At 38.9% G+C, this 12,018-nt stretch overlaps 1 protein-coding gene across 4 annotated transcripts in view; it reads right to left on the bottom strand.

Annotated features, from left to right (window-relative positions):
• usp32 (ubiquitin specific peptidase 32) overlaps positions 1 to 12,018 on the bottom strand; it is a 66,849-nt gene that overhangs the window by 32,895 nt on the left and 21,936 nt on the right. For all 4 annotated transcript variants that reach the window (XM_074679249.1, XM_074679250.1, XM_074679251.1 and 1 more), the window contains exons 2-3: positions 5,253 to 5,380; positions 159 to 264 (exon numbers count right to left, since the gene is read on the bottom strand). In XM_074679249.1, coding sequence (XP_074535350.1) covers positions 159 to 264; positions 5,253 to 5,380 — 234 coding nt within the window. The remainder of the gene's footprint in view (positions 1 to 158; positions 265 to 5,252; positions 5,381 to 12,018) is intronic.

Here is a 12,018-nt window from a genome sequence, read left to right as displayed (position 1 = left end):
TAGGACTTTTTCAGGTCTTGTGTTTCTAAACTATCACAGCCCTGCAGACTTTGCTGTGTTCCAGCTCTGTATTTGGTGCTGGATTGGCTATGCTGTCATTAACTTAATAACACATTCAGCCTGCTGCAGTCTCTGTACAGATGTTGTAAAACACTCACACTTTGCCTTTTCCTCGTCTCGTCCTCTGGTCAGGAGCACAAGACCCACGATCAGGTTGTTGAAGTGGAGTCCTTTGGAGGAGCCTCCAAACGAGGTGTAGATCACCTGGAACACAGACGGCGAAAAACAGAGGTTTATTTATTTCTTGTGGGGCTAAAATGAAGATGATCAAAGCCATGAATAAGTTATCTATAAGCAAAGACAGCACAGCTTAACACTTTGTGTTAGGCCATCCCACACTCCTTTCAAGCTCCTCCCAAGCTCAACCTTTGCATCCACATACAGTCACTTCTAGCTCCAGGACGACCAAAATGTAAACAGTCTCAATGTTAACCTCGAAGCATAAGAAAGGATGTCAACTAAACAATGCTAAGGCATCACCTCAACATCAATACACTCTGAAGTCCTGTTTTAAGTGACCAATGTCACTGTTTCTTTTCCCAACTGTTTTTAAGACCGTCCTCTATCATCCAGCTCATTTGCTGATGTCTAGCAGTGTAGCACACAAAAGCCAAAGCCCCGCTTGTTATTGTTTTGAATATTCAGTTAATGTAGAATATAAAGTGTCTGAAAAGTGCAAAAAAAACTCATCTTGATACCCCAGAGCTCAAGACGTCTTTAGAGGATTTCTTTTGTCAAAGATAAAGTTAAAGAAATCAGCTTGTCTTTTTTGCAAGAAATGAAAACATGACTACAGACTGTGTCTGTAGTCATGCAGCAGAGCATGAAAAAAATAAATAAAAGAGCTCTGTGTGTGTGTGTGTGTGTGTGTGTGCGTGAGTCAAATGTATGCAGCGTGTGTAAGCGTGACTCTGCAGTTAGTGAGTTAATGAAGTGAAGCTGTGTCAATGGGTCACACAAAAAAAAATCCCTAACACACACACACACACACACACACACACACACACACACACACACACACACACACACACACACACACACACACACACACACACACACACACACACACACACACACACACACACACACACAGGCACACAGTTTGTGGTGTAAAAGGAGAAGTTAAGTGTGTCTTACTGTGCAGAGAGAACCACCAAACTTCCTCTGACTGTCTCTTATCTTCTCATCCATTATTTTCAGTTTGACAAATGTTTTCATCAGTGATTTAAACTCTGGTTTACCTTTCCTCACATCTTTACATTTTTACATCCATACACCAAACAACTACACATTTTTACATCCTCAAAGCTATACTTTCTCCTATTCTCAAACCTTTCAGTTTTCATTTCCTACGAACTAAATTCCATACATCCTTAAATCTGAACACTGTCACATCTTACCTCCTTACAACTTCATGTCCTAACTCACCCTGTCCCTTACAAGGGATGTGAATCGATAAGAAATGTTTCAGTCCATCAATATTGTTAGCCTTGGTGCTTAACAATTCCCTTATTGATTCTTTACACTACGCCAGAGCTTCAGGACCTTACGTGACCAGTCTGCCGCAGCTATCTTGGCCTAGTAGATAAGGTTTGCAAAGGAAACTCTGATTCAGGATTTTCAGCTTGAAGTTTTACTGAAGAACTGAAGTCACAAAGAAATGTGCATTACTTTCACAAGAGATCCCTATTCAACACAATCAAAATTGGTATAAATCTCCTTATTTACCAAAAACGATATAAACATGACAGTGCTAGCTTGATGCTTATGTATATGGAAAATTGCGCCGATATTCTAGCGGTTAGCATACATTAGTATAACCCGGGTTTCAGAATAGAATTTCAACTTTCATCACAGGGACAGTTACTCTTTGTAAAAAAAAAAAATACTGAAGACTCCAAAAGTCAAAATACTTGAAGGCAAGTGAAGGAAAAGTTGCGTGCAGACTTACAGCTGGCTTCATAACTATGTCAAGGTTCCAAACAACTTGGAATAATGCTATGTTAGCAATGCCACATGACGCCCAGAGATATCCAGATCCAGTGACAAATTCAAAATTTTTTCATGTTTAAACTCAATTTAATGTTCTCAACCCAGAAAACCTGTAAAGTTACATTTTTTACAGAGAAAATTCACAAAAGGAATCAATAAAGAAACGGATTGATAAGCAGAACCAATAAGTGCACTGATATCAATAAAATCTCATTAATGTCTATCCCTATTTCTTGCGCCTTTAAATCTTTACATCCTTAAATCCTTACATGTTCATAATCGTTTCAGCCTTACATCCTCACATCCATAAATCCTTACATCCTTACATCCATCCACCTTTACATCTTTAAATCCTTACATGCATAGATTCTGACATTTTTACATCCTTTATCTATAAATACTCAGATCCTTATACCCTTACATATAGACATCCCCACATTCTTAAATCTTTACGTACTTACACTCATGCTTAAATCCTTGCGGCTTTATATCCTTTTATGACTGAACTGCACAAAAAAATCACATCTGTTCTTGATGTGGATGCTTCAAATCACGTGCATTAAAACTAATAAAATACATAAAAAAGCATTGTGCAAGTAGCTGTAGAGGTGTGGCCATTATGTCCCTATTTCTCTGTAAAGCATTGATTCACTCCAGTGACCAGTGGTTGATTAGTATTGCCTGATAGGAGATGGAATGTGATGACAGGAGGGCTGTGTCTCAATTCAGGGGCTGCAGCCTACGGAGGCTGTAGCCTTCAGAGGACCCGGCCTTCGCAGCCTGCATAGACCGCAAAGGCCGAACTGAATTGAGACGGTCTGGTCTACGAAGCATTTCCTGTTTGTCACCCTTGACGTCACACAGCGCCACCCTCACCTGTCAGGCTTACATTACTTTTTAAACACAGGTAAACCAAAACCTCACATTTAAAACAGGATGATTTTTACAATTATTTTTTTTTTTACTTTGCATCATTATTATTATCATCATCATCATTATTATTATTATTATTATCTTTATTATCATTATTGTTATTGTTATCATTATTATTATTATTGTTATTATTATTATTATTATTATTATTATTATTATTATTATTATTATTATTATTATTATTATTATTATTGTTGCTATTATAATAATTGATAGGATATAGAACCACCATTTACATGGGAGTAAGGCAACAACATACATTTTTAACATTTGAACAAGTGCTGGGGGGGTTGGTTTAAAAAAATATATAAAATACAATCTGTTGAAATGATTTAATGTATTTTTTGAATTCCCTGTAAAAAAATAATAAATAAAAAACACCAAGTAAGATTTTTTCCCCAGAGAATTTACATTCATTAACATATTTTTATATAATAATGAGAAGATTTAAAAAGAACTTTTTTTTCCTCAGTTTGTTACTTGAAAAGATCTGGATAAAACAGGACTCCTTTTTGGAGTTCGGCCGTGTCCATCATCTTATGATTTCACGCACACAATGGATCTTAGGATACGTGAGGCTACAAAGGATTCACCAAATCCATCCTTCCTGGAACCCAAAAAGGAGGCCGGGTTCGTCGGCCGCATTTGGAGGAGCCTTCGAAATGAGACATCACATCGCATCGCTGTGACATAATCAGTCAAATTCAGCCTCCGTAGGCTGCAGCCCCTGAATTGGGACACAGCTTAGGAGTGATGTGCATCTTAGCAGGCATTATTAATCAATCACTAACTTTATTTACATATCAAACATGACTTTCTTAACTTTCAATGCTGATTTTTTTTAGTGGTTAGCCTTTAGTCTCTTCCTCTCACTGCTCAGAATGAGTTGGGTGGGTTAACATGATGGGTAAATGTAAAACAATCTGTCTCTGTTCTTGGATTTTAAGTTATTTCTATTATAGTGAGGGACTCCTTTAGTGAGAAAAACAGGCTCACAATGACGTAGGTGAGATTTAGGGAATTCCCCTGACTCAGACATAAAGGTGTGGAAAGTCCAGTTCTCTTTGTCAAGTGTGACAAAATCACACCTGATAATGTCAACATGGTCGTAGTGACAAAAAGGTCAAAGTCTGTTGAACAAATATCTGTTCCTGAGAGGGTAAACAACAATGTGACGATGATAATTTGTTTTATTGTGCACAATGAATTCCGCTGACTCCTCATCAAAAGAGAATTCTAAATCATCTCATTATGAATCAATCTCAGCATGATTAAAGGTCTCACAGTCAAATCAGATGTCTTTGATTGTGTCTATTTTCAGCCAACACATGAGAGCATCATAACACTCTCTGTTTATCACTGAATCTATCTTAACATTGTTAAAAACAAACTCATAACTCAGAGAGAGCTGGGTTTAAATAAAAGCTTCACAGGACGGCTCCATCAGACTCTGGCTTCCTTTGTACTCACGATGTGAGGCGACCATGTTTCTGTTTGAAGAGACCAGCAGCACCCTCAGATCAGGACCGCTGTCACTGCAGTTACTGCTGCCATGGCGACAAAGGGTAAGGAGAGAGGAGCAGCAGTCTGCAGCGTCTCGCAGACGCTTAAAGGGTAAATGCATGGCAGATATTGAGCTTTGCTTTCTACTCAGCTGATAAAGGGTAGAGCTCTCAGTCACGCTATGTTCACTCTGAAGACAGAGCTGTGTCTGAGCGCATCCTTCAAAAGTGAAGCTGAATCGTGTTCTGCTTCACTGGTGAGTCAAGCTTTCAGAGAGCCTCAGAAACTGCATCAACATCAAAGTTTAGAGTCTCAATAAGCATTTTTATAAATCTGAGCAGAAATATCAAAATAAACAAGAAGGAAACCTAAAAAAAAGAAGCTAATTTTACAGCTGAGACCTTTCTCTAAGACTGTGGAGGAGCAGGACATCACATTTTGATTGGCAGCTCCCTGACTCTACACCACTGACTGTACATAAAGATGGAGGATGGGTCTGAACCTCTCTTAGTCATAGTGAAATGTTGCTGACATCTTGCACTGGTGACGTCAGCTTCTGCTAACCAAAACTCACATTTAACTTTCATCAAAAGCAGCAAAAGTCCCTCAGGTCAGCTGAAAGAGTCACACTTCATCAGACATTACCTCTCACCTCTTCAATTCATCTCTATCTCAGTGAGTATCCAAGCTTCCACAAGGACTGCATCGACCTAAAAATACTGTTTCATGGTATATGCTGTGTGGGATTTTCATGATTCACTTACCTCTGCAACTTTAAGGGGAACTCCATCTCCCAGCACTTCTCTGTAGAAGCACTGCTGGGTCATGTAATAGGTGAGGCCGCTGGTTCTCTTGAAGGCATCTTTCAGACGCCTCAGTTCCACATCAGTGACTGAAGAGACAGAGACGGAGAGGAGAAGAAAGGAGCATTATTAAAGCTTGGGATGCTGGGAGATATATCAAATATACTCAATATGTCACGAGTTGTTGAACATGAGATGTATAAAATGACTATATTGCAACCATCAAGTATAAATAGTCAGATTAACGTTTCCAGACGTCGGAAGGTAAATCTCTTCGGTGATTCGCTCGTTTCACTTGACTTTCACTTTCACTTTTCAAGATGGATGCAGCATCTCATCCTGATCATCTCTAAGGAAGGTTGTGTATGCAACATGGCAACCAGGAGGTCACATATAAGGAAAACAAGGTTAATGGCAGTGGCCCAAACAACACCATTTAACTTTAAATGCTGGAGAGAAAAGAGCCGTTTGCAACATTTAGAAAACAGATCTTTGCATGCAGGCCTGTCACGATAATCAATAAACCAATAACCGAACGATAAATAAAAACATCCTCGGTAAGTTTGCCAGCCTAGTTAAACGGACATGTGCATGCATGTTTGTTTTCCTCCTCTCTTTCGACCAAAGAGGCTGAATGAGAAGATAGCTCACTACATCTATATTTCCTAACATCTGGGTGCATGGGTTCTACAGTGCATTTAGCGGATTTAAAGCGGAGTGAGCATCTGTCAAAAATGTGATCTTTGGGGTTAAGACGGGGCTGCTCGGGGAGGAAACACACGCTAATATGAGTGATGGCACGAAAGATACGGTTCGTAAGCCGCCTGCCACAGTCCCAGTGTGGGAATATTTTGTTTTTTATCAGAATGAACAAAGTGTGAGCTCATGAACACCAACGAGCTGATATGTCGCATTTGTTTGAAAATAGTGGCGACAAAGAAGAAGAAGGGGAGGTGCAGCTCAGCCTTGTTCTTTGACAATCCGCTCTTACTGAGGCTTTTGGTCTGCAAAGTAAATAGAAATAAAAGCTCCAAATGGTGGGCGCTCAAAGACAGCTACATTGCCAAAGAAATGCAGCCCTTCAATACGATTGAAAGCCAGAAATGTTAAAAATGTTTGACAGACAGTACGGATTGACTGGGAAAAAGTACATGTTACAAACAATTCAGGAACTGTATAAACTCCCTTTTATTTAGGCTATAGTTTTTATTGTTGTTGTTTTTTTGGAGTTTTGATTTTTCTTTAGAGACAGGGTCTATGTTTTATTGTTTTTGATTAGTATTAATTATTTTCATTGACATGTATTTTTTTCTAAAAGAGAGTCCATTTCATTTATTTTTTCTTTTTTTTTTCTCTTTCTTGTTTGTTAAATTTATTATATTTTTTGTTTAATTTATTTTATTTAAAAGATCCTGACCTTTTAATTACAGTTAAATACTCTTAAGAAATTAAAGTTTCTTGCTTTTGATGATGTACTCACTTTATCATCCCATTTATCATAATTACATCAATGAAAAAATGAAAAAATAATAATAATATTGACAATAATATTGTTTATCGGCAATAATATTTTGGAAAATTATCGTCTAACAAAATTTGTTATCTTGACAGGCCTATTTCCATGTCATGGGAGCATGTGGATATGCACGAGCATTAGGAGGGTAAGCATGTTCAAAAATCTCTCTTTAAAACCGCTGTGACCGAGTTCAGGCCACTCTGTGTGACCGTGACCTTTCTCAATCATATTTTGACTTCTACACCTTAAAACTCTTATCCTAAAACACTGCAGCCCAGAATAACAGGAGCCAGAAGTTCTTTGCTGCTCTCTCTTATAAAGAAGAAAACACTCTTGGAGTTCTGGTTTGGCGTAGCAGCTGCAACTTGCCCCCATGTACAGAGGTCATAGGCCTCATCACAGAGGCTGGGGGTCAGTCTTTGCCCTTTGCTGTTCATCACTATCTCCCCTCTCCTCCATCATTTCCTGTCTCCCTTTAGCTGTCAGATGAGGGACAAACTACACAAGTTAGACTGTTAGAAACAGCTGCACAGGTCGCTGTCTAGACACTGGTCAAACTGGACCTGTGTGCAGACAGCGACCTGTGCAGCTGATACCAGCAGAGGAGGCAGATGCTGGTACCAAACACACTTTAACTCCATAAGTCAGTGAATCCACTGAGTGTTTCTGCAGCAACTTTGTGTCTCTTCAGTGTTTGTGAGGCTCGGTAAGGAATGTTTCTCTTCCTGTTCAAAGACTCGACAGTTTTTATTTGGGATCCTATTTATAGATCTGTTAGCTGAGTGTTACACAGAGCTCTGACATCATATCTGGGGGATAATGTCTGAGAAACAAAGTAAAAAACAGACTCTTCTTATCCGCTGCAAATGTGTGGCACGACTCACAGCCATAAAAGTCCTCTGGTAATTCCAGTCTCATGCGAATAAGACTTAAGCCGCTCTATTCTGCTTTTTATGAGTAGAATAAACTCAGGATTAGAGCGCTGATGAGAAAAAACTAGGGTTATATAGATTAAACAACAAAAACAAAGAACAATCAAGGAGCAAATGAACGGGACACATGAGAACCTCTTTAATGTTAACATTTTTAAAGCTCCTGAGGGAAGTTTAAACAGTTTGTGGAGCAGACTGAAATAAAAGCTGACGTATCTATATGACCTCAAGAAGTGAACAGGACCATCAAGAAGAGCAGACAGTTTCCAAACAGATATTTTTAAAGCCTGAAACCTCAGAGGAGAGGCGAGTGTAGGTGGCAGATCAAGTGATGAACTGAACACTGATGATACAGTGTTTGTCACATGTTTCACTGCAAAGACTGATGACAACTGATATGTTTTGAGTTGTTAAAAAAAAACAGGGTGGCACTTTAAACTGTATATAGAGTGGACAGCGTGGCTCCGCCATTTACCATTGTACGGTTTTGAAGCCAAAACATCCCCATTACAGGCACAGCCATTGAAGTGCTGTGCCCAAACTACATCGAAAAGTAAAACCAAAAGTTGAGGGTCGAGTTGATGGACAGGTTGATGCATTGAAGCTGAAAGGCAGGAGGCTAAAACCGTCCAACTTCTTGGTTTTCAGGTTGATATGAAGGATGCACCATGGCTTCAAGACGTCTCTCAAAACACCAGCTGGTGGCGTCACTTAGACTACGTCCATCCATGCTCTCTAAAGCTGTAGCTGTGCCTCATCCTGCTCATATCTAACCTTTCTGCCTCACAGAGTCACCACACCACTCCTAACTGCTCACAACAACAGGTGCATGATGGCAACATTTGGTTGGTTCATTCTTTCTCCAAAAGCTGAACATTTTAAATCTGGGTCTGCAGAGGACAGAGTAAGAGGTGTCACCTGGGTGCTGAGCTTCTTCTAAGTCCAGGGTTGTGAACTGTTAGCTGAGAGCTTCACACCTGTTGATAATAAATGGTCAGTCATCCCAAACACAGCTTGATAAACCAGCAATTTGGCACATTATTTCTCTTAACAGCAGTTCTGATGCTGACGTTTACTGTGCACACACTAGAATTTAAAGACCAAAAGGCTACTCTACTTTTTGTGTGTGCCCTGTAGTTCATTCTTTATCTCTTTTTTATTTGCCAGGGTATGAAAATATTGTTAATAAAAGTGAAAAGCTCTGGTATCATAATAAACCTGGTAAAAAAAAAAAAAAGAATTACCTGATGTGAGAAAAAAAAAAACACAGGCCCTTTATTTTAACCTGAGTTGGAAACAGTCTGAAACATCTGCTTCCAAAATTTTCTGACACTAACCTGTAGAGGGCAGTAGAGTCCACATGGCCTCAGATTTCAAGATGAACACACACACACACACACACACACACACACACACACACACACACACACACACACACACACACACACACACACACACACACACACACACACACACACACACACTCTCAGAAGTTGTTATATATATCTTGTATCCAATGAACTTTAATCATGCATTATTATTTCACTATTCTCCAACCACTAATCGTTTTTATCATAAACTCAGAGGTTTTCTTCTTACTACAAAAAGAGCTTCATTTACAGCCATAACTTTGATTTCTAAGATGGTTATGAACACACAGTTATAAATCTGCCTCATCAGTGCAGAGAAACTTCGGGATGGTTAGGTTCCTCTGAACACACTGCAAACTACAGGTAATTCCAGAAAGACGATTTACTGAAACCCCAGCCTCAACTTTCCATGTATTATAGGCTGTAAGAGCAGCAACATTAACCACAGTTTTAGAAAAGACAAAAATCTGCAGTCTTCCTTGAAATCATTCTCTTATCCTACCAGTATAAAATGAGGCTAAATGATTTATAGCCATTTACCAACAGGCTTAAAAGATTGCCAAACTTCCCTCATTTAAAGACATGGCATGTAAAAATAAAATGAGTGTAAAGTGACAAAAGAAATTAATATTCCGCTTTAAAACAGATAGAGAAAAAAAAACAGATGGAAAGAAAAAAAGTTTGAGGTGGGCCTGTTGGAAAATGGGTGGGCCTTGGACTGGTGGGCCCACCCATGACGCCACTCCTGCTGGATAGAGTCCTAATTCCTTATTCCATCGCACAGGCACAAACATTCCTTTTCAGTTTGACACCTTTAAGGAAGTTCATCTTGGTTAGCCTGGCGACTTTTTCACTCTTCAGAGTAACCATTAACCTCTCTCACAGCTCGTATGAATGCTCCAGAAAAGCAGAGTTTCATTTTAACTTCCATCAGTCAAACATAAAGCTCAGTTTTATATCCAGCAAACTCTTCCCCCCTGACCCTGACTACTGCCTGAAGCACAAATAAAGTGATCTAAGGAAGCAATGATGCAAGTAAATCAAAGGAAACTGCTTCCAAAGCAATACAAAGATGTGGCTGTTTGACAGGATTGATGCTCTGAGGGATTGATGAGACACTGGAGGTGTCCTTTGGGATATAAAGCTGTCACAGCTGGGCGGGGAGGGGCTACCTGGCATTGGTTTCGATATTGTACCTTCATCTAAATTATTTCCAGTACTGGGGGCAAAAGCATACAGAACTTGGTTCTCATAAAAACTGAAGCAATAAATATGATTAAATTGGAATTTAACTGTCATAAACAGATGTGACGGGCTATTAGTACAGCTATGTCAAACCATTCAAAGTGCAGAGTGATGTTAAGAAAAGTAAAGAGCTGTGGCTGATATGCTGACACATTTCAAAGCAGTGACATCTTTACTATGGACGAAATAAGTAGCTTGAGGGAAACCCTGTGACTCCAGGAAGCAGAAGTAGAAAAAGCGATTTCCTGGAGAGTGGCTGCTGGTTGACTAGAAACCTCAGGGTGATAACAATACTAGAGGAAGTCATTCTGCAAACAGCACGGAAATAGTCCAGCCCATTAACCCCCACATGACCCTGGGTCATTTTCACACTCAAGGTTTTGAACAGAAAATGTGAACCAGGTTTGATCTGTGACTTGGATAGCAAGAGGGATGACAGTGGGGGGAATTTTCCTGCATTAAACAAGAAACGGGCTTTCAGTTTCACACTGTTTACAGTCCAGAAGACAGGGCGCCAGTTTAGTTTTTGCCAGACATCTAGTAAAGATGCAAAAACTGAAATCTATGCAAGTGTTTGAATAATTCCTCGCAAAAATATAGCCTTATTACAAGATATTAAAAGGCGAAAAATATGAATTGATTGCTCAAGTGTGGTAAGAAAAACACACTTGTTTTGTTTCTCACAATAAAATAAATTCTCAATCCAAAAAAGTAAACAAATTAGTTTTTCTCACTTTTTTCCCCTAATATCTTAAATCATACATTTTTCTGGACTTATCAAAACAAGACTGGCTTGAATTAAATGAATTATGTAAGTTTGATTAGCAACAGCTAAAGCAGTTAGAGTCAAGTGAATCAACAGAAAGCGTGTTAGCAGTTGGGATGGAACAATACAGTTAACACACAGCATGTTAACTCAGTTTCTGTTCAACTTATAGGGAAGAAAATGCCTCATAAAACTTTCACTAGTCATGGTTTAATTCCCCTTTTTAAAGTCCTGGTTACACTGTTTCCCTCTTTTCTTTGTCGAGTGACTTGCATTTTGATGTTCTGCTGGTTTTTGATAAGTGGGTTTTTATTTTAGAGAAAGAAAAGGTACCTCCACTACACTGGAATGTCAAGTACAATTAAACATAATAAAAAGGTTTGAGGTTCTGGTTTGGTTTATTTTGCACCCCATCAGGGATGGAAATCGAAAACCAGTCCCTGCTGGGAAACGATAAGAAATGTTTCAATTCATCGATATTGTTAGCTTTTGTGCTCAACGATTCCCTTATCAATTCTTTACATTGTGCTGGAGCCGCCGGGCCTTACGTCGACTAGTCTGCTGCAGCTATCTTAGTTTAGTAGTTCGATAATGTTTCCCAAGAAAACTCAGAATCAGGATTTTCAGCTTGAAGTTTTACTGAAGAACTGACTTCATAAAGAAATGTACATTACTCTCTCTCTCAGGAGATTCATATTCAGTACATTCAAAATGGTATAAATCACCTTATTTAAAAAAAATTAAAAAAAAATAGCGCAAGCTTGATGCTAACGTATATGGGAAACTGCATTGATATGCTAGCAGTTAGCATACATCAATATAAATTCAGCTTCAGAATAGAATTTCAACTTTCTTCACAGAAACATATCACATCAACTCTTTGTAAAAAATACTGAGA

This window comes from Halichoeres trimaculatus, unplaced genomic scaffold, assembly GCF_033239565.1.
Source record: "Halichoeres trimaculatus isolate MK-OKI-2021-1 unplaced genomic scaffold, fHalTri1.1 fHalTri1_scaffold_9, whole genome shotgun sequence".
NCBI lineage: Eukaryota > Metazoa > Chordata > Actinopteri > Labriformes > Labridae > Halichoeres > Halichoeres trimaculatus.
Note: the sequence above shows the minus strand (reverse complement) of the source record. Positions and strands in the feature narration are given on the sequence as shown.